Source organism: Aythya ferina (genome assembly GCF_964211825.1).
Source record: "Aythya ferina genome assembly, chromosome: 14".
Taxonomy (NCBI): domain Eukaryota; kingdom Metazoa; phylum Chordata; class Aves; order Anseriformes; family Anatidae; genus Aythya; species Aythya ferina.
The window spans coordinates 19,757,324-19,783,373 of record NC_140312.1 but is presented as its reverse complement, the minus strand read 5'-3'; the positions used below and the strand labels follow the sequence as shown (position 1 = coordinate 19,783,373).

The 26,050-nt window shown below is 59.2% G+C and overlaps 1 protein-coding gene and 1 long non-coding RNA gene across 2 annotated transcripts in view; one reads left to right on the top strand and one right to left on the bottom strand.

Annotated features, from left to right (window-relative positions):
- Positions 1-1,389, bottom strand: LOC311444599. Its single transcript, XR_014697977.1, has 2 exons — positions 1,175-1,389; positions 1-513 (listed from the first exon to the last, which is right to left on the bottom strand). It is a non-coding gene; the product is annotated as an uncharacterized lncRNA (long non-coding RNA).
- A 5,931-nt stretch (positions 1,390-7,320) lies between these two features.
- The window catches only part of PPARGC1B (PPARG coactivator 1 beta), a 44,173-nt gene continuing 25,443 nt past the window's right edge, over positions 7,321-26,050 (top strand). Inside the window, exon 1 of the mRNA XM_084535983.1 lies at positions 7,321-7,451. Within this exon, the coding sequence (XP_084392109.1) occupies positions 7,368-7,451 (84 nt within the window). The 5' untranslated portion in view covers positions 7,321-7,367. The remainder of the gene's footprint in view (positions 7,452-26,050) is intronic.

Genomic DNA, 26,050 nt, shown 5'->3' with positions numbered 1-26,050 from the left:
TGCTTAGCTTGGATTTTATTAAAAGTAAGTTGTGCTGTTAAAGGACAGCCCCACGCTGGTCAGGCCCTGTGGGAGGTGCCCCCAGCCTCCCTGCCCTGCACTCCCTGCCCCTGCCCCTGCTCCCATGCCTGCAGCCCCATCCTCCCAAGCCCAGTGGGGAGATGAACACTGTTTGTCTTCGGGGCATTTGCAGCCTCCAGGTGAAGCTGAGCGAACCTCCAGCACTCTGGGAAAGCTGCTGAAGGCTGTGCGAGGCAGCAACCCAGGTGGGCTTCTTAGGTGGGTACGGTGCGTACATCCTGGCATGGACAAGTTTTGGGGAACGAAGCTGTGGTGCAATGACAGAGCTGCACCCGCTCATGGCCAAGGGGACTGTGCTGCAGCTGCTGCCCTGCTGTGACAACCCCGGTTGCTGAAAGCCCTGCAGGGAGTGCTGTTTGCAGCTGTAGGGATGCAGCCCTTTGCCTGGAGCCCAGCCAAGAACCGCTCAACGTCTGAGCCTTCCGCCGCTTCCTGCTTGCAGAGAAGGAAGAGTAATGAGTGAAGTCTTGGGCAAATATTTTGGAAATCAAAAGATCTCACTCTCCAAGCGCCGCTGAGCTTAGTGGCTTTACGGGGGGCAGCGTGCAGTCAGCATGCGGGTCATGAGAGAGACGTGGCCCCTCAGAGCTCCCAGTTCCCTGCTTTGGCAAGGAGGAGAAATTGCACTGCTGCACTCTGCCTTGCTCCATTTATTCCGTTGCCCCCCCCCCTGCTTTGCCAGCTAGGCCATTCCCAAATACAGCTTCACCCCAGCTCTGATGCTTCCTTCTTATATGTATCAGCACGGCTAATAATAACAGCCCCAAATTCTCCCTGCCTGTCGCTTAGTTCACAGAAATGGTGCTGTGCAGTCACGATGCCTCCATTCGGTTTGTGTGCATGCCCTTCACTGCATAAAACGTGTGGGCATGCCGCTCCCCCCTACCCCAGTTGTGCGACTGGGGGATTTGGATGCAATACCCAAACTCCCAGCTCTTTGCTCCTGGGAATATTGTGCCTGTCCCCATGGCAGGCAAATTAGCTACGTGGCTGTATTCCTTACCTTCCTAATGAGCCGAGAGCACACAGGAGAGATCAAAATAGCCCCAGCTGACACAGATACCTGTGCAAAGCAGTAGGGGCCTGCACTCACCTTTGTAATTGCATGCTGCATGGCGATGAGTCACCCACAGCCCCGCTCGGGCAGGCAGCACACCGGCTGCCTGCCTCCCGCTGCAGCATGCAGGCAGCCTTTGCCTCGCTGAATTTGTCACCGTCTGAGAAAGAGCCGTTCCCCTCCGGAAAGGGGGGTCCAAAGCACAGACAGCGAGTGGTGAAAGCAGCAGGGAAAAGGATGGGAACGAGAGCATCTTGCGGCTTTTGAAGCTCTCCAGGCATTTCCAAGCGTCAAGGAGATGGCGCGAGCTGTGATTTTGCTGCATTATTTCTGTTGCTAGCGGGCTTTGCGCAGTGAGCTGCTGTGTGCATGGGAACTGCTGAAAGCGAGCAGCTCGCAGCCCGGCTGGGGGGCTGAGCATCGCCTGCATGGGAGCAGGCAGAGCCCTAGGACCAGCCTGCACCCTGGCTGGGGTGGGGATGCGGAGCCCCAGGACTGGCCCCTTATCCTGGCACAGCTGCAGGTGAAGCAGCCGGAGAAGGGAGCCGTGTGTCAGCTCACACCGAGCTCCCTCGGCCACAGAGAGCCCCAAGCTCCCCACCCTCCTCCCTGTGGCGCAGGGCTTGGGGCTCCCTCACTGCCAGTGATGGTACTGGCAGGAGGAGATGAATAAATCATTAGCCGGCAAACTTCCACCAGGGAGCTGTGCTGCTGCTTCTCCAGCAGCATGAGCGAAAACCAGGGGAGAGCAGCTATCTCCGGGAGGGGGGTGGCATATTCCCCGCCAGCCTGACTACTCACAGAGCTCCTCTGCAGCTGATTCCATGTATCAAAGAGACCAGGGGAGGGAGGAAGAGGAGGAATCGGTAAAATCAATGAAAGCTTATTTGGTGGGATAAAAGAGCCTGATTTTATTTATAGAGCTGGCTGGAGCTAGTGCTGAGGTGCTGGGAGGGCCAGTCATGCAGACCCCCAGGCCCACATCAGTACCTGCTGCCTCCACACCTGGCTCCTGAGCCCCTGACCACCACCCTCCAAGGGCCCCTGGGGAGGAAGGCAGGGGGGAGGAAGGCAGAGGGCTAGAAGGTGGGGCGAGGAAGGCAGGGGTGCAGGTGCTCAGCAGGGCTGGTGGCACAGCGATGGGGACCTGCCAGGCAGCAGCCGGGCAAAGAGCACCACTGGGGCCATTGGCAGCCCAGCAGGCAGAGCTGAGGCAGGGACAGGGGGTGACATTGATGGGACATGACAGACACTGAACGCAGTGCGAGAGCTGGAGTTCGTCGGGATTGAGACAATAAGCACGAGGGACACGCACCATACAGCATAGCTCCTGTTGGCACTGGTAAGCAAATATTCCCAGTGTCACTGCTCCACGAGCTGCTGCAGGGGACACACATGGCGAGCTGCAGCCCAAAAGGCAAGGGGAAGGCCTGGCTCCTTGCATCGGGATGCAATGAGGTCAACCTTCCTGGGGCAGCGGGGTGAGTGGCATGCCCTGAGCCCTATTTAGCTGCCATCCCATCCCCGGTGCATGGTGCTGAGGGCTCTGGAGCAGGGCTCAGCCCCAGCTGCACGTGCTGCTTCCCGCAGCGCTGTGAGTCACCGGCACCGCCACGAGGAGGCCATGAGCATTGTGGTGTCCTCGCGCAGCCCACGCAGCTGGCGGGCAGCATGAGCCACCACACAAGAGCCTTCCCTGCCCCGCTCGGCTCTGCATCTCGCCCCAGGAAATTCCCATCTGTTTCAGCAGCTAATCCTCAAGCCCTTCTTGTTCCTCTGCCACAACGTTTCTCTCTCTGTAGGTTTCCTCTGCAGTAACAGCCTGACTTCAGCTCCATGTGCAAGGATGAAGGTTTGGAGAAGAGCAGGATGCAAAAGTAGGCTGACTGGAGCCAGGCTCTGACAAATGCAGAGCATCTCCATTCCTTTGTCTGCTGCAGGGAAAGAGCTGTAGCACGCAGAGACATGGGGCAGGAGGGACATCAGCCCCTTGTGTGCCTGTACGAGGGCTTTGACGGCGCTCCATGCTGATGCTGCTGGGGGCTTGCAGGCAGTAAGGGGCCACATCGCAGCCATGCGGATCATCCCCTGCACTTCTGCAGCAGTGAATCCTTGCTGGCCGTGAAGCTGTGCAAATGCAAGGCAAGCACAGCTGCTCAGGAGCCGTTGGACAAAGAAAGCTCTGAGGAAAAGTGATGCTGGGTCCCTGAGCTTGGTGCCTCCTGCTGAAGTGCAGCACTAAGCCGAGAGCCCGGCCGGGCTTAGGAGGAAAAGCAGCAGAGCTTGTGGAAAGGATCCCAGTGAAGAAACCCAGTGCAAAGTGGGGGCACAGCATTGCCAGCCGCTGCCCGCCCCGTGGGGAGCAGTGCCGGCCGCTCACAGCCCGTGTGGATGGAGCTGGCTGCGTGGCAGGGCGGCAGCAGAACCCGGGAGAACTCTCCCACTTGCTGCCCCCAGCTTACCCCACCGCCCCACTGTAGAGCCCCTTCCCCGCTGCCCACCAGGATGGCCACCCAGCCCTGCCCCCCAGCTGGGAGCCCTTAGGCTAGTCCTCTTGGGGCCACGTTGAATTTTGGTGACAAGGAGAGCGTGTCACCAGGCGGGGGGCTGGCGAGGTCCCCTGGGGCCACGTGCCCTCACCTGGAGGAGCCCCATTTGCTGCTGCCCCTCACCCCGCACAGCCCAGGTCCCACAACATTTCCAGATCCACAAACAGAGGCGGCTGAAACCCGAGCCCGCAGGCGGGTGCTGGCACAGCACGGGGTGTCTCCGGGCCAGGCTCTGCTCATTGGCTCTGCTCCGGGTCCCACACTTGGCCTTTGGCAGGTGCAGGGCACACTCAGCCCTCGTCCCCTCCTGACCGCAGGCCCCATGACATGGCTCCCTCTGCACTGCTCTGGAAGGGCATTTGCAGATTTTTGCCTTGTTATATTTTACCTAAGGAATATTGTCCCCAGGCTCAGTGCAGGGGACAGCCCCGGGCTGACACCGGCACAAGGGGACAGCCAGGGGGGGTGCAGCGGCAGGGTCAGCATGCCCAGCACTGCCAGAAGGTTGTGAGGCTCGTCCTCTTGCAAATGGGATTGTGCCCCTTTCTTTGGGGTAAATCAGGAAATCTCTGCTGCCTTTGATTATCAGAGGTGCAAGGACCAAAAATGCCTTTCCCAGCTAAGAGCACCCTTGGCTCTCCCTTCCTGGGTGCTGCTGGTGCTCCTCTGACCATGTCACGGGGTGGAAAATCTCATTTCTCAGGGTTGCTCAGCTCTGTCAGGGGAACTGGCTTGGGCTGCAGGATGCAGCAGTCAGTGGAAGGCCAATCTGCTCAGGTGGCCAAGAAGGCCAACGGCATCCTGGCTTGTATCAGGAACAGCGTGACCAGCAGGGCTAGGGAGGTGATCGTCCCCCTGTACTCGGCTCTGGTGAGGCTGCACCTCGAGTACTGTGTTCAGTTTTGGGCCCCTCTCTACAAGAAGGACATGGAGGTGCTTGAGCGGGTCCAGAGAAGGGCGACGAAGCTGGTGAGGGGCCTGGAGAACAAGTCCTACGAGGAGCGGCTGAGGGAGCTGGGCTTGTTCAGCCTGGAGAAGAGGAGGCTCAGGGGCAACCTTATTGCTCTCTATAGGTACCTCAAGGGAGGCTGTAGCGAGGTGGGGGTTGGTCTGTTCTCCCACATGCCTGGTGACAGGACGAGGGGGAATGGGCTTAAGTTGAGCCAGGGGAGTTTTAGGTTGGATGTTAGGGAGAACTTCTTTACCAAAAGGGTTGTTAGACACGGGAACAGGCTGCCCAGGGAAGTGGTGGAGTCACCATCCCTGGAAGTCTTTAAAAGACATTTAGATGTAGAGCTTAGGGATAAGGTTTAGTGGGGACTGTTAGCGTTAGGTCAGAGGTTGGACTCGATGATCTTGAGGTCTCTTCCAACCTAGAAATTCTGTGATTCTGTGATTCTGTGATTTCTGCACATCTTTTTGCTCATAAGACACTGCAGGATCCTGAGCTCTGTCAGCTCTTCTGCTTGCAAAACTCAGGTTTTGATTGAGAAGGAAACTCATGAGCAATTAATAATGAAACTGCACAGGTGCTCTGTGTGCAGCAAGAGAAGTGTGCCTGTGTATGGCAAATATAACATCCCACTCACCCCACTGCACTGAAGTACTGTGGACAGCACTTGCTCGACACCACCACGGCATTTCTGCACCCACCACATGACTGACCTAAGGAGGTGGGAACAATACCAGCAGTAACATCTTGACCTCCTTTGCCTCTCTCCTGCAGCTTTTGAAGCCCTTTATGAACTTTATTCAGCCACCCCCTCAGCAGCCCTGGGACATGGGGAAGTGCTGTGATCTCTGTTCTGTAGGTGAAAAATACCAACCGGCACAGGAAAGCGCTTGGACTCTGCAAAAGTCCAGAGCAGTCAAGAGCAGAAGCAGGAGCGTGTGAACACTGCCTTGCAGCCACATGAGCTACTGTACTTCATCCTCCAGGATCCCATCAAAAGCCCGGGACAGATCCAGCATCAGGTCCACCTCCCTGAGGTGCCCCCGTCTCACCCCCTCTGGGCTGTCCTCTGGTCCCCCCTTGGCACAAGGGCAGCCTGTCCCTATCCAGTTTCATCAGCCTGCCTGAAAGAACCCCAGGCCAGAGGAGAAATCACCGAGCACAGGCTGGGCTTTGCTTTGCTAATGCTCCCTGGTGCTGTGGGAAGAACTGTGCTTGCCTGCACTACCAGGATAGAAAAGGTGTTTCTGAAACACAAGGCTATGGTGGCCTGATTTCAAACAACCTTTTACAAGCAATTCCCACAAATAGTTACTTCCCATTTGAGTACAGCTTGTTTAAAAGAAATCACAACATACTTGAACAAGAACCTCACTTTTTGTTCATCAAATTCCTCCTGAAAGACTACTTTTATTGCAAAGCCTTCCTGTCCTGCTTCCCCCCCCCCCCCCCCCCCCCCCCGATGGGGCAAAAACCCCCATTTTCAGCTCCCTGCAGCGTTCAGCACATGTACCACTTGCAGGAGGGGCTGGGGGGAACAAACCCCAGGTCACCACCAGCAGCATCAACGGGGAATCCGAGTCCTGGTCTGCAAGGCACTGCACGTGCCCACAGCAGATTCCCTTGGGGCACTGTTGCACTGCTTGTTGGCAGTAATTAGGGATGAGGCAGGGCAGCCTGAGGAAGAGCTGCGGGTAGCTTCTCCTTGCTTTCCCCAGCAGCCAAGCCGCCCCTTCCTCATCTCTCCCCAGCAACACGCAAACACGCATGGTCTGCTGACATCTTTTGGCACAGGGCTCGGAGTCATTGGGAATACCCAGTGTTGCTGCATCACACAGTGCTGACGGCAGGTCCTGAAGCAGAGGGAGACTGCAGGGTTTGGAAACGGCCTCTGAAACAAGAACAAGGCAAGAAAGCTGATGGGCAGCAAGGCTTTTGTGCTGGAGGAAAACCCCCTTCTGTTCAGCCATCGGAGCCCAATGCATCCCTCTCCAACTAGGGCGCTTTGTTTTCCTCAGCTGTTTGGGCATATCAGGATCCTGCAGGCCTGCCTGAGCCACCTGGAGGGCTGTGAGGGGGTGGGCTGTGAGGGTATGGGCCCATCAGGCTGCAGGTGTACACTCGGCTGGCCGCACACCAGCTAAGCCAGGCTGTGCTGCCAAGCCCTGCTCTCTCCCTGTAATTGCTTCGGGTAAGCACACAGAGCATCCACAAGATTTGGGGCCCGCCATCAATATTTCTGAGAGGGCTTTTAGCATCTGCACGCCTCCAAACCTGAGACAGCAAACGATGCACGTGACATGAGCTGCTGGCTGGAGCGGGCTGCGGGGGGAGGGGGGCTGAGACAACAGAGGGGACCCGAAGCCCCCCCGTGCTGCTCCTCACTCCCCGCTTACCCCCAGCCCACCCCGAGCACCTCGGGGCACCTCTCGGAGCCGGCCCCCTGCGGTCCCCCTCCCCGCACGCCTCCCCCCCCCGGCCCGATGCCTGCCGTCGGGCCCCCCTCGTCGCAGGCAGCAGCGCTGCGGCTGCTCCCCCCTCACCCCTGCCGTTCGGGGGCCGCTCGGCGACCTGCCCCCCTCTTCCCCCGTCCCCCCCGCGAGCCCCCGGACCCCCCCGGTTCCCTCCCCGGCTCCTGCGGGCGGGGGCTGCGAACGGCTCCGCCCCGGCGGCCGCCCGGCTCCTGCCGCACGCTCGGAGCCGCCTCAGCCCCTGCCGGCGGTGGAAGATGGCGGAGCCGGGGCCGGACTGCGGCGCCCTGCTCGACGAGGCGCTCTCCTCCTTCGTCTTCAACTACCTCGCCGACAGCCAGGTGGGGGGGAGGGGGCGCCGGGGGGGGGGGGGGCAGAGCGGGCCGGGGGTCCCGCCGGGGCGCTGCGGGGATGGGGAGGGGAAGGGGGGTAAGGGGGAAGGGCGCCGAGGTGGTCCCGCAGCGGGACGCCGTCGGGTTTGCTGGGGAGGGGTCTCGCGGAGCGACTCCCCCTGCGCCCCGCTCCCAGCCCCGGCCTCTCGCGAGCCCCTGCGGCGCGGGGCCGGCCCCGAGCCGGGGATGGGGGCGTCGAGGCGGGGGACCCCGGAGCGGCTCCCCCCGGCCCTGCTGCAGCCCCCGCTGCGCGGGGGGGGGGTGCGGGGGAGGCGGGAGCCGGGCCGGGGGCTGAGTCATGGGCAGCGGCACCCGCACGCCCACGGGCTGCAGGCTGGGGGGGCCGGGGGTGCTTCGTGCCGCACCGCGGCCACGCCGGGCTCCGGCTGCCTTTTGGACGGAGCCGGGCGTGCAAATCGGCTTAAGGCGCCTTGGCAGCTCCCGCACCATCACGAGAGCGAGCCGGGCCGGCTATAGGGCTCGCATGCTTTTCCATTTTGGGGGGTGAAGGCACCGCACAACGAGCCGGGCGGCAGCCGGAGCCGTGGCTGGTGCCGAGCTCCCCAGCGGGTGTTTCGCAGGCAGATTGCCGGGGCTGGTGCAAGCGGGAAGAGTTTTGTGTAGTTATATATCATCCCTCCAGCCCTTCACTTTCATAACCCCTGATTACAAAATAGCTCCGATTGTGCAGCTAGCACGTTCATCCCAACCCATGCTCTCTCACCAATCCAACTTGGGGATTGCACACAGTGGGGTTATGCGTGTGTGTGAGGAGGGACAGCCGGCTCTAATCCTGCTGTTTGGGTGCAAAACAACATCTCCAGGCTTGGTCAATCAGATTTGCCCCTGGTGCATGTGCCAGCCAGAACCAGGAAGGTCTTGCCACCAGCTGGACCGGTGGAGTCCCGGCGCCGCTCCTGGTGTACGCCAGCGCTCCAGCCTGGCACAGGACGCAGGCAGCTTGGTGGGGGCAGAGTGGCGGGGAGGGTCGCGGGCTGCTAACGAAGAACCGATGACAGGCTGATTACAGAAGAAGGGTCAGGAAGGGTGAGAAGTGGGCCAAGAAGGTTTTGTAAGTGGTTTGTGCCTTCTGATTCGGAGGGATTTATTATTGCTGGGGGGAATGCCGGCTGGAGAAAGGAGGCTGGTTTTGCGAGGTGTCATCCCCGCAAAGTGTTTCAGAAAGGCTGAGCTCCCCCCATCCCAATTACTCTCTAGGCAGGTGAAAGTTCCTGGCTCTGCTTCCCAGCAATAACCTGCCAGTTGTCTACGTCTGTAACGTGAAGTGGAAAGCTCGTGTGACTGCAGCACCTATCTGAAGGGTGGCATTGCTTTGCTTTTTTGTCAGCATTTGACGTTTCAGTCTAGGAATCTTATTCCAAAAGGGGACTGGTAAGGCTGAAAAAGAAATCTTGAGAAGTATCATCCTTCTCTGGTGCAAAACCACCATGTTGTGAATACCCTGCAGAATTTGGGACTGTGAAATGGCTTGCAATGAAATAAGACCATTTTTATGGTACCTCGTGAATAAGGCTGGCTGTGTTTGTTGCCTCCGTTCCTCTCCCTCTCCTGTACCTGCACTATGTTGGAGGAGGCACTGTCCATATGTGCATAGGGTCAGTGCTGCTCTGATGCCTGCTGGTGCGTAATCTTACGAGCAGCAAACAGAGCTGGGCAGGCTGCTGCGGGTTCCCTCAGAAGTGCCATGCAGCCTGGGGTTGTTGTACAGTTGTACGGCGCAGTGGCCACTTTAGATAATTGCATTTCCTCCCTGTCCCCCCTGTGCCCTCAAGGGTTAAAGGCTGGTGTGAAAAGGGAGGAAAAGAGAGGGGAAAAAAACAAAACAAACAAACAAACAAAAAAAAGTGTGATTTGCATGCATTTGCTTTAGAAAGGGCTGAAGTTGTAAGTGTGCCTGGTGCTTGTACCTTAACCTCTGATGAAACTGCAGTGGTGGCTCCAGCCCTGGCGCTGTCACATGCTTTCTTCAGAACTATAAACGAGAGGGAGGCGGGTCCCATGCTCCCTCTGACGTCTCTCCCCATTACTACTGTACTAGCCTCTGCTTACAACTGCCTTGCTAACTTCTCAATGAAGCCCCAAAGCTGCTCCCACACGGTCCCCACTGTTCCAGCACGGGATCAGATTATCCTAAGAGGCTGCAGTGTCAGGAGGCCACAAGATTATGAATGTTACCCAGTTCCCCTGTGGAAATGTTGAGGCAGTCTGCTTCTTCCCCCAGCACCTCTCCTGCTGGCTCCCCGCGCTCCTCCCCGCTGCCTCCTTTCGCAGCAGGGTTAGTGCAAGGCACAGCACGACGCGTGCAGGTGCCTGGTGGTCCCTTCCCCTTGGGAGGGCTCTCGTGGAGACGCACGGAGGTTTAACGTGGGCATTTGCATCAGGTCCTTAATTATCTGGGCTTGTGCTGAGGATGCCTGCTAACCTCTATTTACATATCGAGGGCAGCGATGATTCACGTGGTGCATTGCTACAGAGAGAAAATCAGGGTTCTGCACTCAATGCCTGCTTTTTTCCTGCCACCCTCTTTTCCATTTTAACAGCAACGGGAAGGGATTTTAGTTTGCAGCGGCTTGAAACGTGTCATTTCTGGGTCTGTATAATCCATTTTGTGCAATACCACACCCCAGCTGCCTGGGGCTGCTTTGCCCGGTGGCACCAGGCACTGGAAGGGGCTGCAGCAGCTCCACGGAGGGGTCACCAGCCCCGTGTCCTGCAAGAGGCATCAGCATTAGACTCATGGCTTCAATTTGTTTTAAACCCCTAAACAAAGTGCAGCAGGGAAAACAAAACAAAACAAAACAAAAAAACAACCAACAAATAACAATAGGCTGCTTCTCAGAGAGATGCTTGAAGATCACATGAACTGAAATACTACATTCCCTCTCTAAGTTCCGAGCTTCCTGCTAACAGCTTGATCCGTCGATGAGTGCAGAAAGCATGCCAAAGCCCTGGGTTGCGCAGAGGTGCATCAGGTGTCCTGGTATTGTTAGTAATGATGTGGGTACTGTCCCTAATTTCCGATAGTCCTCACTGAGCAGACTGATATTCTGCTTTTTTTGCATGTGGTGGGATCTGGACGATGGAGGCAGCCCAAGGGCCTGGGCAAAGGCTGCAGCGTGGGTCACAGGGCCCCGTGCCACAGAGGCTGGTCTCCTCTCTGGGGGCAGCAGGTGGGCTGCAGCATGGTGGTGGGCACAGAGAGGGGCTGCTGGTGCTGTTTTGTTTGCAAAGCAGGACCCCCGCAGCCGTGCACTCTGCAGCTTTGGGTACAGGAGACGGAGAGTGTGGTGTGCTGCTGAGAACCACGGGAACTGGAGAAGCAGAGGAAGGAGGGCTGGCCTCAGACCCAGCCCCTTGGCAGAGCCTGGGTTTAGACCTGCTGCTTCCAGCCTTGGATCTGAGCGGGTCCTTCTCACCCTGGCAGGACCCCATGCTGTCCCTTGCCTCCGCCCTGCCTGCACATCCCCTCCCTGGTCCCATGCCGTAATGGAAAGGCACCTCTCCAATAGGTGAATAATTAAGGTCTTAACCTCGTGCCTTAAGCAAAGGGAGCTTTGTGAAAGGCACAGATTTCTCTCCCACATTAACCTTTCCAATGTCAAAAGCCTATTTGTAGTTAGAAACTCTGCTTGCTCCGTCACTTAAGTGCTGTCGGTTGAAAATGAAAAATGTCCCTGGGGCTGCAGGACCTTCTTCGCTTTGAGGAGCAGGACTCCGTGGCCCCTGGAGCAGGGCTGGGGACACGGACACCTGTGGGGCTCTGACAGCACGTGCTGTGTTGGTGGGGTTGGGACCGGGCTCATGGGAGAGCCCACGGTGACTGTGCTAGCAGGTAGTGTGCTGGCAAAAGCGTGCTGACAAGGATGTGCTTGCCCTGGGGCAGCACCCCTGGGAGCCTGGGAACATCACCCACCGGGGCAGGTCAGAGGTGATGTGAGGGGACTTCCCGTGCTTCTGGGACAACAGCCACTGCAGGCACCACTCCTCCTGCCTGTCTGTGAATCTGGGGACACAGCTTCACCGAGACAAGGGGTACTTCCTGGGCCTGCACGTCCTAGGAGAGCACTGCTGGGCTCTCCATCACCCCAATCACCCCAGGGAAGGGCTGTCCCCAAAGATAAGGCCCTGCTGAGCAAGTGGCAAGAGGAGCCTGCATTTCTCAGAGGAACCCCCTCAGGCCCCTGCTCCATGGCTGAGTCCCGCTCCATGGCAACCCCGCACAGGCTTATATTTCTCATGACGCTTTGGCAGAGCGAAAGCAGTTGAGCAGAGGGGGAACTCTGCATGCTGCCTGCATGGGGAGGGCCGTGGGGGCATCCCCAAGAGCAGATCTGGTGGGCGCCTGCAGTATGGGTGCAGGTGAGCGGGCGCCCTACTGCCTGCGCCACGTGCCGGGGATGCAAGTGCCCATCATCGCCGACCAGAGCTGTAACGAGCCAAAGACTAAAGGTTAAAGTTAATGGCGCGGACAGGGAGGTGAGGTACAGGTACACTGACCTACTTCCAGAATCAGCCACACTGCTGTGCCGTTGGCACCCAGGTAAAGGCTCAGCCAATGCGCTCCCTTCCACTTATCGCTCACTTCTTTTGCTTTTCAGCACTTTTCCCGAGCTCCAGCCATGGGACTGTGCAAATTATTATTTATTTATCATTTTTTTTTTAATTAATTGGAGCTTCCAAGAAATGCCAAGGACTTTGCACAGATCTGGCAGTGCTCGTGGTCTCGGCAGTGCTCTCCTCACCTGTCTCTGTTTGGCTGTGCCTCCCCAGGCGGAAGGCAGCGACCAGCTCTGAGCTGCTGCTGCGAGTTGTTGCATTAAGCTGGTTCACCTCAGAATTAAGGCAAGGGAAAATAAAAGCTTGAAATCTCCTTTGGTTCTGTAAGAGCTGGAACATCCCCAGGGGGGTCCCGATGTGGTGTCAGCATCCTGAGTGTCTGCTGGTGGGGGTGCAGAGACGGGCACAGCCTCAGGGGCGGTGTGATGGCCCCATCCAGTAGCCAGACTAACCTTTGATCACTCTTGGCTCCTGGGCAGATGTGTGGGGCTTAGGGAAAATGCTTTGCTTATCTGGCCTCCTGCTGTCCTGAGACAAAGCGCTGGGTGCTGGGCACCTCCCTGGCCTGTACCCGGAGAGACCAGTGCTCTGTGGGGAGGATGTCCCTCGGCACCACGGTCTGCAGGAGCCCAGCGAAGACCCTGAAGCAGCACAGGGGCTGCTCACATCCTCCCATGCGCACCACCCTTTCCTCGTGTACCCTTTCTGTCTGGTGAGGGGCCACGCATGTGTTTCCCCTCTAGCAGGGAGCAGAGGGGGAGACCCTGGGCTGTGGGCTGGGGTGGGAGAGACCCCGGTGACCGCGAGGACTGATGTGACACTTCTCTCTTCCCCTGGGATGCAGTGTTACATGCTTTATGTGGATGTTTTTGTGCTGAGGTGGCTGAGGATGAAGCGACTGCCTCTAGCTCTTGCAGCAAATGTGATTGCAGGGCAGCGGATCTTCACTGCGATGCATTTTCTGAATTCTTCCTCTGCGCCGCTTCTGCACTGAGCATGGGCTGCCTGCAGCGACAGGGAGCACGCTGCCTGAAGCAGCCCCTTCTGCTGAGCCAGCACTGCTGGTCAGACACCTCAGTTCCTGTTTCAGTTTGCAGAAAGTTCATCACTGCTGTTGCTTTGCTTCCCTGGCCGTTGTTCAGGGAGGCTACGGGACCCCGTTCAGCCCATGCAGATGGGGTGGTGGGAGTGGGGGCTGGGATGTTTCATCCTTTCCCCCCTGCCAAAAGCTGCTCTCCCCACCTAGTCCCCGAGGAACCCTCATTTCCTAATTTTCACGCACATCAGGAGCAAGGAAATCCTGTGGGGGGGGGGGGAGGGGGGGAGATGGAAGGGAGAAGGCAGGCGGGGATCCGGGTTGGGGCTGTAGCATGGCAGGAGCAGCGTGATGGGCGGTTGGCCGTGTGCTGCGTCCAGCAGGGAGCCCAGCTGCCTCCCGTCGCCTTTCTTCTCCCCCCTCCCGCCCGGATGGTGGGGGAGCTGTGAGTTTCACTGCCTGCAAGTGACAGGTGTGGAGCTGGCGAGGGGACCCAGGGCTGGGGCAGCCCTGGGCAGGCAGAGGTGGGGTGCAGGAGAGCAGCACTGGGAGCAGGCAGTATGCTCCATGTCCCCCAGCTGCGGCAGCCTGCTTGCTGAGCTCATCCTCACTTTGCTTTTTGCCAAAGTGCCTAGGTGGGAGCAGGTTACGTTGTTTTCTTTTATGACGAAAGTGCCCATGTAGCTGTGGGGTGTTGCAGGAAGCACCACAGCGACTCTTTGTGCGCACAGGATTCCACTGGGGCTGGATGCGTGGCTGGCTGACAGCATGCAGCCGGAGGTGTAAAGCGTCGCGCTCACACGGCTCCTGTGGAAGGCCATGCAGGGCAGGAGCTGGCTTTCCTTCCTGCTCTGTGAGCACCAGTGCCGTTGCCCATCTGCACCATCCAGGGTGTTGCTGGAAGGAAAGCAGCTGCGGTGTGGCTGGTCCTCGGGGGCTCTCCAGGCTGGCAGCCTGGGTGCAGCCCACCTGTGGGGCGATTTTCTGCCCGACCTCAGCACGAGGGGCCAGAGAGCAAAGTGGGACACGGGGAGCGTGGCAGGGATTTGTACCGGCACAGCCAGTACTGCCCTGTCCTGCCACGCACAGGTTGCACACCTGGCACCCAGCGCCGCAGGGCTGGACTTTGTTCCAGCCCTGGTCTCCTGATTTCCTAGGACTTGCATAGCCTCGGTGCAAATGTTTGCAACTTCCACAGCCCTTTGCTTTCGGCTAGTTAAACTTTGCAGCGCCGCTGGCTCCTTTGAAACCACAGCCACTTAGCTGCTCGCCTTCCCCAGCCCTGCCCACGGGATGTGTGTGCAGCTCAGAGGCATGCTCCAGCACCGCGGTGCCAGCGGGGTTTTTAAACCTGCCCCGGAGCTCCGCATAGCAGGAGCTGAGGACTTTAGCCAGCCAGCAACGTGTCTCCTTGTGAGCAGGCTTGCTCACAGGTGGTCACGACCTAACCGTGCTAATAATGAAAAGAAAAAAATGTAACTGCCTTTCTTAAAAAGGAAGTTTCTGTGTATGTGTGGGCCCCACCAGGAGAATGGCACATGGCTTTTTTTGGGTGATAAAACCAATTACTCAGATAAGAGAACTTGGGTCTTATGAAAACTGTGTGGTTTTCTCAGTCTGAGAGGTTTGATGGTGCTAGAGCTGTTTTTTTTTTTTTTTTCTTTTTTTTTTTTTCTTCTTGCTGTTGTGTCCTTTTAGGAAGGAATATGAAGCCTATTTCTATGTATACTGAAAATGAAAGTACTCAATGCGTGTCCCCACAAACTCCCGCTGTGCCCGCTACCAAACCCACTGGCACGGAGGCTGCTTTTTGGGTGGCTGCAGCAAACAAAACCCCGGGAGCTGGCGCTGGCCCCAGGTTCAGCTCAGAGTGGAGCAGGGACAGCTGCAGCCCTGCGGCTTTGGGATGAGAGGCAGTGGGTGCACGGGACACGCTCCTGCATGCGGCTTCTCTCCTCGCCAGGCGAGAGGCTTCGGGATGTGGAAGGCGGTGCAGGAGGAAGGAAGCCAGCAGCCGAGCGGGTGGGAGGTCGCGGGGAGCTATTAGGACATGCGCGGGAAAGGAGGGCTGGAGCTGCTTGGTTTGTTTGCTGCTGGAGGTGCAGTGCTTGGGGTGCCTCCTCACCCCTGTTCGCTCCTCCCTGTGCTTTCAGTCATGCTGCCGACGGGGATGGGTTCCTGTCCTGGTGACCTACTGCTCACTGCAGGGCCAGGCAGCCATGCTGGAGCCACAAGGTGCCACTTGGGCACGTGGTGAGCAGAGTGGGTCCCAGGCAGGGCGCTGGGGCAGGGTGGGTGCCCTCAGCTGCAGCCCCTGCTTTCCTGCCTCTGCAGCAGCCCGCACTGCCTGCCACGTGCCTGCGTGTCCCTGTCCCAGGGACCCAGCCCAGCTCTGGCAGCACATCCCCGAGTCCACCAGAAATGAAACGTGGGGACTGTGCCCGGCTGTGCTGCTCACTTACAGCACTTTGAGGACCTTTGAAGTTTCTCTCTGTCTTTACGTAACCCAAACTAATTCTTTTTGGAAACAGCCACTCTAGCTCATTTAGATACCTAAACATAGGAGCCTCTCCCATGGGAGGATAGCCCGAGAGGGCAGTGGTGGGGCTGGGAGCTCCGTGGGGCTGTGCTGGGCAGTTCAGACCTCTCCCCATGGCTGCCATAGCTCGCAGCATCGTGGGGCAGCGCCGGGCGGTGGGGAGCAGGCAGCCCACTGGCACCCCAACTGCAGGCTTTCCTCTAAATGCCTCCTCCGTGCCTTTAGAGGCAGGAGCCCATCTATGCCCCAACACGCTGCTTGTTAGCTTTCTTTGGAGAAAGGAGCTGGATTGCAAAACACGTGGAGTGGAGCTCGGCTGCAGGAAAAACCTCTGGTCCTGTGCCATGACGGGGGCTGAGGCACCTGAGGGTGGCAATTCAGGGCCGCTGGAGCAGGGCCCTGGAGCGTGACAGGGGCTGGGCAGGTGGGAAGGGAAGGCAAGAGGAGCAAAGGTCCTTCTGTCCTCAGGTGTATGGGGCACTGCACGCATCAAAGTCCTCTGAGCTCGCTTAATGAAGGATGTGGGATCTGCCCCTTTGAAACGCCAAGCCCAGCACACCTCCCAAGAACCATTTCCCCTTGTCAGGGCTGTCCTCACAGGGCCCTGCTGGTGGCCTTCCCTGCACCTGCGATGAGGGTGCCTGGGGTCCCTCCGCAGGGAGCAGGGAGCTGCCCTTTGTGTCAGTGTCCCAGGAACCTGGAGCACGAGGCACACATATGCTGCTCCAGGTTCTTCATATTGATCAGCACTCAGAGGGACAAGCAGCTGCCTTCTGCCTCCTGCAGGACAGCAGCGGGTCCCTCAGGTTTTGAGCCTTCATCTCTGTGCCCACCACCAGGGCACGAGCTGCCTGGTAGGAGGAGATGGCGTGGGTTTGGAGAAGGCCTCTCGCTGTTTTGGGGATGCCCTGCTCCGCAGGGTGCTGCTTGCTCCACGGACATGGTCCTGCAGGGTGAAACGGGGCAGGTTGCAACTGCATGTCCCCGGTGGGAGGTAGTGGCATGGCGAAGAGGGCTTGGAGTGGCCCCAGGATGTCGGTGCTGCTCCGGCAGATGGCTGAAACCATCGCGCCCTGCTCTGAGGAATACAAATGCGCGGCAGATACAGTTACCCATCCCCGAGAGCGGTGTTAGCTTTCATCTAGATCGATATCCCCGCCTGCCTGTGTCTGCTGGAGCACTCAGTTGGCAACCCAACCCCAGCCATAAGGAGACACCCGCCAAGGCTCTGCTGCCTGCCCCAGCTCCCCCTGTCCGCCTGTCTATCTGCCTCAGCATGCAGGCAGCCAGCACCGACCGCAGCGCCGTGGCTGCGCTGCTGGACCCCTTCATGCGTAAAATGTAATAAATAGGGCCATAAGCCTTTTACAAAGTCTATTTCCACCCTTGGATCTGGGATTTAATGCATGGCTGCTTAGTGAGGCTGAGGATTTCAGGGGTCAGCGGGGCTAATTGCACTGCTGCAGGAACAGGGTGTGCGGCAGGGTCCCGCACACGGCCAGAAGGCGGTGGCAGAGACCTAGGGGGGGGGACCTGGGTCCCATCCTGCCCCGTCCCCGCACCAGGGCCTGGAAAGCAGCCGCCACACGTGGTGGCTCAGCAGGTGACCCTGGAGAAGAGCTTCTTGGCAGGCACCAGAGACTTTTTGGGTTGGGGGGAGCTTGCTGCCACCCTGCTGGTCCTGGTTCTGGGTCACACAAGCCGGGCTGTGGTGGCACACGTGGGCTCTGAGGTGGTGCCACTGGGAGCTGTCCCCAGGGCCACCAGGAGCGGCCGAGCAGCTCCGGGGCACAGAACCAGCCTGGTGCCGTGGTGTGGGCTATGTGCCTGGCCAGGACGGGGCTGGCTGTCGGGGAAGGCCATGCAGCATGGGGACAACCCACAGGCAGCACGAAGGGACCCAGATGCCCCCAGGTGGGCTGCTCAGCAGGGCCCTGCCAGCGGCCGCAGCAACTGGAGGTGCCAGCTCTGCTCCATCCCTTCCCGGCTGATCCCCAGCTGATCCCGCCATCTCCATCTCACCAAGTGCTGGAGTCTCCATGGAAACAGGCATGGTGGCAGCACCATCACCCGCAGAAACCGTGCGGGATCCTCTGGCCTGCGCCGGGCTGGCTCAGGGCTGCCAGCCCCCTGCTGCTCGTGCCAGATCTCTGCGGGCTGCAGGATGCTGCTGGGCGCCTGCAGTGCCCCTGCCTGTGCTGTCGTGTTCCTGGAGTTGCAGCAGGGTCTGATCCATCAGGGCCTGCCAAGCCCGGAGAGAGCTTTGAAGGATGCACAAAAAAAACCCACACAACAAAAACAACAAAAAGAAACAAAGTGAAAAGCCCTATAGTATTGCTATTAATAGTTCCTTTTGTCAAAGTTATCTTTAGCAGCTTCGTTCCCACCTTCATTCACAACAGTGATTGCACGGGCCTGATGCTTCTCGTGGGTGCCCAGGTGGCTTGGAGGTAGCCCTCCCTGCCACGGCTGATGGAGAGGGATATCTTTCAGGGCTCATTCTTCCCTGGTGACCGCAGCTGTGAACTCTGCTTTGCCTCTCCTCCCACTTCACCCCTGCCTGAGCTCCCAGGCAGCATGGCTGGGCTGTGCCAAAGGCTTTCTTCCTGGAGTATCCCTGCTGGGAGCTGCAGCAGTGCTGGGGTTGAGCTTGGCAGTGGAGGAGGCAGAGCCCAAGCTTGACTGCCTGGGATGGAGCAGATGTTTTCTGCTTGTATCTCAGGGGGTGTTTTCATCGCTTTCAAGCCCTGGTCCTGCTTTCCCTCCACCATCCATCCTCAGAGCTCCTGCAGGTCCTGGGAGGGCTTTGAAGGTGCTTTGAGGCTTGGTGCCGTTCGGCCCCTGCGGCGTGGCAGGATCTTGCAGCACCTGAGAGGGCAGGGCAGCTTTGTCCTGCTCTTGAACTCCGCAGTCACAGAGCGCCTTGGTTCCTGGCCTAATCCGTTCCTGCGTTTAATGAGCTGCCTCATTAGAGTGTCTTTCCCTAATAACCACCCCTCCAGGTTGGGCAAGAGGCTGCTGATGTTCGCTTGTGGATAACTGGAGGCTGCCGAGGGCCTGTCCAGGTGCTGCTGGGGTGCAGGGTGCTCACCACCCCCCTCCACTGGTGCCTGCTCCCTGCCAGGCACGGTGCTGTGTCTTTTTTTGGCATTGCAGTGAGGCTGTGAAGAGGGGCAGCATCCCCAAGCACCCTAAACTTTGCCCCCCTTGCATTCCAGCCCAGGAGCTGCTCCCAGCTGGTGGCAAAAGCACCCAGCTTTACCAGCCCCAAGCCACCAAGGTGCAGGTGGGGAGGAAGGAGAGGGGGTGGCACACAGGTTGCACTGGGAAAGCCATCTGCCCTGCAGGTGGCCAGACTGGGTATACTGGGTCCAAACTGCCCAGCCACCCAGACAGGCTGGTCTGCAGTCTCCCAGGCAAATATACTTACCCGCTGATATCCCGTACTCGGGCTCCTGGCATGAGCCTGCCAGCCAAAGCCACGCGTGCACCATGGGCCAGGCATGCTCAGCGCTGCAGGCCTGGGCGGGTGCGCTGCCAAACCTCAGTGATAGGGTGCCAGCTCGCTGCCACTGTGCTGGGGACCTTAGGCGGCTGCTTTTGGTAAATGGAAATGGAAATCTCCCTCCCAAGGGCCTGCTCTGTGCAGAGTGCCTGTGGTTTGTGGCAATGGGCTCCTCAGGGAGGCCATCTGGGGGATGTCGGTGCCATCTGGTCCCCAGCTCCATGGTGGCTGCCCCAGTCAGCCTGGGAGCCTGGGGCAAGGGGAGGGTTGCTACAAAGGAAAGGGTTCAGCGGTGCCTCTGGCAATGTGACAGCATTTCACATCTGCCACAGCACGTGCTGAGCAGCCCCTGTGTTGGGGCCATGGTTTATAGGGTGGCGATGATGCAAGGAGGAAGGCGCCTGGTGCTGGCACTGCTTATATTTAGCTGACCCACTTGCTAAGTGGGGGCTGCGCCCTGCGGGACAGGGAAGGTCGGGCATGGCTGGCACTTCTCCAGCAGGATTGGTCCCCGGAGGGGGCAGCCCCACCAGGAAATCAGAAGCAGCACTTCGGTGGGAGATGGGGCACATGGGGTGCTTTCCCGAAAAGTGCCACTGCTCACGCTTGTCCTTGCCAAGCTGGAGGGGACATCATGTTCCCATCCGATGGCCTCCCTGAGGTCCCCTTGGCTCGCTCCAAGCTGGCGGGGCTGTTGTACCTGAAGAAAGGCAAGTCTCCGAGGTGGGTCAAAGCAAAACACGTGCTGCGGAAAAGGAAATTAATTAGAGGAGCTTTGCTTCACTCCAAGCAACTGGAAAGGCTGATGTTTTTTCTGATGGACGATAAACTGATTGTAATGACAAAACCTCAACAAAAGCAACGCTTTTAAATGCTTTCTTAATTAATAATTCTCAATAATTACTTGACGTCAATGACCAATAAACATTTCAGAGAAAGGAAGTTGCAGTTAAGTGCCGATACCTTTGTTCCTCCAATCACTGCGCCTGGCTCCTCAAAGTCTTGATGAATCCAACAATAAAACCCAGGGAGGGCCAAAGCTGATGTTTTTAAAGGAAAAAAATAAGCAGGAAAAAACAGTCAGTAAGGTGTGTGCATAGGCAGAGGGGGGGACAGCTGAGCAGCCACCCCCTCTGCCCATCCGCGGGGTGGCAGCGCCGAGTGGATGGCCCCAGGGGATCCCCTCTCCTGCCCCTCCGGTGCTGCTGAGCTCCCCAAAGCCCCAGTGCCCCCAGCTTTGCCCCTGGGGTGGGCTCTGGGGGCAGCTTTCCCAGGGGAGCCGGGGTTCGAGGGTGAGCGTCATGTGCCCAATGGGGCCACCTCCATGGCTTCATCTTGCAGGTGCCTGCCATGTGCCTCCTCCTCCTCTTCCTCCTCCCAGCGGTCCATCTTTAGGGCAGCATCTCCCAGGCCCTGCCAGCACGGCCAGCTGCATTTTGTCAGGTGGGGGTCAGGGGAACCCCTCTGCATCTGATGTTGAGCAGAGCCTCGGGAAAATGTTGAGCAGAGCCTGCTGCTCATCCCTGTCGCAGTGCCCCTGGCACGAGCACGGTGCTGGGAGGGTTAATATCCTCCTCCTCCTTCTCCTCCTCCTCCTCCCGGCCTCACAGCCATCTTAAATCCACTGAGCTGGAGACCTGCAGTCCCGTTCCCTTTTACAGTATGTGCCAGCCGGGAGCCCTGCCGGCTCCTCCGTCCCGTCCTGCTCCTTTCCTTCTTTGGCTGTCCCCGTGCTGCCTGCCCGGTGCCGCTCCCCCCACGGGGCTGCGGACAGGGCAAGGGGCGAGGTGCCAGGGGGTGCCGGGGCTGGGCCAGGCTGGGGCAGCAGGCACGGGAGGCGAGCTTTGCAGAGGTTTCTCCTGGATGGTCCCTGCCAGGAGCCAAGAGAGATGCCAGCCGGCATGGCAGCGAGCTGCAAATCCCTTGGCAGGCAGCGGTGACATCCTCCTGTGGGGGCTGAGTCCCCGTCCCAAGGGCCAGCAGGGGAAACTGAGGCACGGCCATGGTCAGGAGCTGCTGGAAGTGCACGAGGAGATAACAGAGTGGGGGAGCAGGCAGCTTTGGGAGCCTTTCACAGCAAACCTGCCCTGGGGGGCCATGGTGGTGGGGTGAGGTGGGGAAACCTGTGCACCGATGGAGAATTGGGGTGAGAACACAAGGGTGGGAGCCCCTCGCAGCAGGGCTGGGGTGCTGCTTGCTGCCTGTCCTGCTCTCCTCTAAGGGAGCCGCCGGATGCGTCCCCATCACTGCTTCGAGCGTGTCCCCTGGCTGCCAAGCTGTGTCTCTCTCCTGCCAACTCTTATTTTAGGGCTGTGTTTCTCAGCTGCTCCTGGCTCCGTGTCCCTGGCGCTCGGTGGCCTGCTACCCAAATACCAGCAGCAGCACGAGGATCTGTGGCCCTGCAAGCCCAGGGGAAGCAGGGGAAAGGCCCTGGGGCTGGGGAAGGACGGGAGCTCCAGCCTGTCCCTCCCTCTCTCTGCAGACCCTGCCGCAGAGAAGGGCGAGCACCCCAGGGAGCACGTTTCTGGCTTGCTTGGGTTGTTGCAGGCCTGTGCTCGGGACAGGCCCTGGGCAGGGGAAGCAGGGGGAGCAGCCTGTGAAGGCACAGGGATGTTTCCTGATGTGCTTCTGGCCCTGCGAGCTGTTCCTTCTGGCCGGGGCTTACTTCCCAGCATCCACTCTCCCCCAGAAGATGGACTCCTGCCATCTGCAAGGTCTGTCTGAGAAATGGAGCATTTAAACTCCCCCCTCACCCTGAGGGGGGATGCGGGGAGAACCCAATGGCTTCAAGTTTCCCTGCAGGCTCAAAAAAATGAACTGGGTTGTATGTTGGTTGGAAGATGGTAAAACCAGGGGAAAAAGGGCCAAAGCATATCCCCTGTCTCTGGTTCCCAAGGGGACCCTGACTGGGTGGCTTTTCAGCTTCGTTGCATGAGCTGTGTGGCTTGTCTTGCCTGTCCCTATGGGGGAACAGCCTGGGGTGTGATGTCCTTGTGTCTGGGACCCCGAGCCCGTGGGGTTTTGGTGGGGGATCCTGGCGAGCTGGGGACCCAGAGGTGTCCTTTGGCCGTACACTGTGGTCACGGGGCAGGAGATATGGCTGTGACATGCTGGCAGTGGTGTGCCTGGGGGCACAGGCGTCCCCGCGTGCCCCGGCAGCGGCGCGGGATGCCCGGAGTTCCCGTCCTCCTTGGCCCTGTCTCAACGGGACTTGGCGCCAGGAGTGGAGGAGGAGGCTGCTGCAGGCAGCCAGCAGCGCCTCATCCCAGCGGGGCAGGGACAGGCTGGCTTGCAGATCACCCCGTCTCTTCCCCATTCTGCCCCATTTTTCCCAGGTGTTGGGACATGGCAGCAAGTGGGCAGCCCTTGGTGTGGCATTTGGTGGCGCTGGCCAGAGCGCAGCCCCCTGCTCTTGTGCAGCAGCTGGGGACATGAAAGTGTCCCCGTGGCAGGCTGGGGGTGCTGCTAGGGGAGCAGGGCTCAAAGCGTGGTGACAGCCAGCATTTGATGGCCTCCAGGTCTTCACCCCTTGTGCTCTCTGCCAGGGAGTCAAGTCAAGGAGGGTGCAGGTCTCTAGAAAATGCTGGGGGGCATCTCCTTCCCTCAGGGCTTCCTGAAACATTTGCCATAAATGTCCGCTCGCCCGGAGCCCCAGGAGGATGGTGAGTGCAGCCAGATTGAGCGCTGGCATCCTTGGCCGTGCTGGCTGGCAGAGCACACCTGCATTGCATCAGCAGGAGAGCTGCTGAAACCCTGCTCCTGGGGGCTGGATCAGCATCCTGTGCCGGGTGCCCTGCGTCCCACCGCTGCTCGCAGCAGAAGCCTTTCCCACTGAGGCCATGCCCTCTAAAAGAGGTGCTCGTGCGCCTCCAAACCTCCAGGATTCAGAGTGGGGTATTTGGACCCGCAGCATTTTGCCAGCAAACCAATCCCAGGAGACAGCAGGGAGAAGCCTCGTGGTACGTGTGGTGCTTTGCACCCTGTTTGTCTAACCATGCTGCTCCTCCTGCACCTGCTGCAGGCTTTGTCCTGCACAGCTGGGAGGGATTGTGGGCATATGACCAAGCTGTGCTGCAGAGGGCATCCCTCCCAGGAAGGAACAGCGTTTCCATCCTGCTGTCTGCATGACCTGGGACGCAAATTTCCCAGCTTTCTCCAGTCCTTTGTGGCTCTGCTGCAGAAGCCTGAGCTTGATGGGGCTGCTGGGGTGCCCAGCGGTGGGGCGGTGCCACATTGTTGCCTTCTTCCCTCTGCAGCCCTGGCTGGGCTCTGACAGTGGCCTTGGCGGGCCGTCAGCACAGCATCCTGGCTCCTTGCACCAAATCTAGCAGCAGGCACGCTAACAAATGAGGAGTCTATATTTAGATGCAGTCTGGAGAAGTGTCACGGTGTTGCCAGCAGATTTTACTATTCAGCGCAGGCAGGGTTCCCCGCTCCTCCCGTTTGATGCCACCTTTGCAGAAAAGCTCATAAAGGACACCCAGCACGGGCTGGAAAAGCACCCCAAACAAAGCACCCTCTGTCTCTGGAGCTCGGCACCTGGGGGGGAGGTGTGGAGCTGAGCTTCCCAGGGAGCCTGGCACAGGAGCTGCCTCAAGGCCTGTTTGGTTTTGGCACAAGCCTTTTTTTTTTTTTTTTTTCATGGAAGTTGATGGTAAAGAAACACGTTGCAGGGATAGAGCCCATCTTTGGTGCCACCCCAGCCCGGTATCAGCTCCTCCCCCTGCACCGCCACTGCTGCAGCCATGTCTCCTTTGCATCGGCTGGGCTGCAGAGCCCGCTGTGTTTTGTGAGGAGCACTGCAGAGGCTGGCTTTGCAGCACTTCTCCCTCCCCACAACCCCCTGGGGCTCCCCAGATTGGACACCCTCGGCAGGAGGAGCCCGGGGTCCAGGTGCAGCCATGCACCTTGGCGTGCCAGCACCGTGCCACTGACACTATGCGGTGCTGGGCCACATGGTGCTTGCAGCACCAGCAGCCTCTGCCCTGGGGCTGGTGCGAGCAGCCAGGGGATTAGGGAAAATTTCCCTGCTGCTGCCAGGGCTGCCAGGCCCCCACTGACTCAAACAGCAGCACGTGAAGTTCCTGCAATCCTGAAACATAAGGAGAGGCAGCGGTGTTGTGCAAAGCAGGAAGATCTTTGCATGGAGCCATGCTGCTCCAGGTTTCCTGCCCTCCCGAGGGAGCGTGAGATTGGTGCTGGGATGGGTGGGACGAGATTTGCACAGTGGCGCTCAGATCCTGGGCGTTGCCCCCGTTTTGCAATGCGGCAGAGGTTGTTTGGAGCAGACGTGGGGTCCTCTCTGCTCCTAGGCTGGGGAGGTAGCAGGGGCAGAGCCAAATGCCAAAGCATTCCCTTGGGGCATGAGTGTGGCTGAGAAACCTTGTGACAGATGCGGCGATGCCTCCTTTGTGGCTTGTGATGTCTCTTTTTCCCTGTACCCCTCCAAACTGCGACTGCAGCAGGTCACAGGGAACAGTTTGATCAGGTTCCTGTACCCCACCGAGGATGCAGACAGGGTGGGAGACCTGAGCACGGCTGTAATGATGGGCAGCACTCACCAGCAATGTGGCAAGCAGCCCCTTTCCACCTGCGCTGCGCCCTGGGGTGTGTGTAGCCAGAGCTCCTTGCTGCCGGTGCTGTGCCAGTGCCAGCTGCGCATGGACAACCTTTCCTCCACTCCCCCATGGTGCACTCTGCATCGGCAGCACAGGGACGTCTGAGGACACCTCAAGGACTGTGAAACCTGCTGACGGGGCTGCTTCACAGCTGCCTTTTGGTGCCTCCATGCAGCATGTGGAGAGATAAGAACATGCCGTGCTGGGGGCTGGCGACCCCCCGGGTCTGCCCTGGGCACCCAAGGGAGGGGGACACCTCAGTGGCAGGGCACAGCATGTGGAGCTGGGGGGGACAGAGGCACCAGCAGCCGTTTGGGGAGGAGGAAGGAGGCACCTGACTGTGAGGCAGCTGTCCAACTGGTTGAAACGGCTCCTGCTGCTGTTTGCACAAGCAGGCATGGCATGGCCGGGGCTGGGAACGAGCGGCTCCACCCGGGTGCCCATGGCTGGGAGCCCTGTTTGTGCCAGAGCAATGGATGCTGGGACCGAGGGGGCTGCTTGCTGCGGGGGTGGCGTGTTTGCCCCCAGAATTGTTGGGGTTTTGAGGCTGGTTTTACCCATGGCACAGGCAGGGTCCACGCAGGGTGCCCAGCCTGCTGGTTGGAGCCGCAGCACTGCTCCCCAGGGTGACATTGGAGGCGAAGACAGCTCTGCCCAAGGACACCCAGCCCTGCTCCTGTCCCACAGCCCTGACACAGAGCGGAGGCAGCAGGGAGAGGCGGCTGGCCTCCTCTGAGCAGGAGGTGGATTGGATAAAAGGGGCTGGGTAACTGGAGCTGCTCACATGGCTGGGGAGCTCTGCCGAGCACGGGGACCATTCTGCCTTTATGAAGGTGGCACCTGGAGCAGTCACCTTAAGCCCTGCAAGCCCTACCGTGGGGACACGCGGCTGTGAGCAGGGCAAGCTGCCTGCACGAGGAGCCCCTCGGCTCTCATGCTCCCGGTGTTATTCATAGGGAGCTTAGGACTACCCCAGCCTGGTGGTGGCTCTGGGCTAACACTGGTCCCTGGGCACTGAGCTGCTGGACTCGGCTTTCAGGGCTGGGTCGCAAGGCCAGCCTGCCCCAGGGACCCAGCTTTAGGCTGATCCCCAAATTCACTAGATGTGGGGAATGTCAAAAATGGAGGGGACATGGCTTGAGAGCGGACACAACAGTGAGGGCGGTGGCACAGGAAATGAAGCAGAAGGGGCAGGGGCAGGTCTGGTTGGGCACCAGTGGTGATGCTTCTGGGCTGTGTCTGCACCAGGCAGGGAGGAGGGGACGGGAGCAG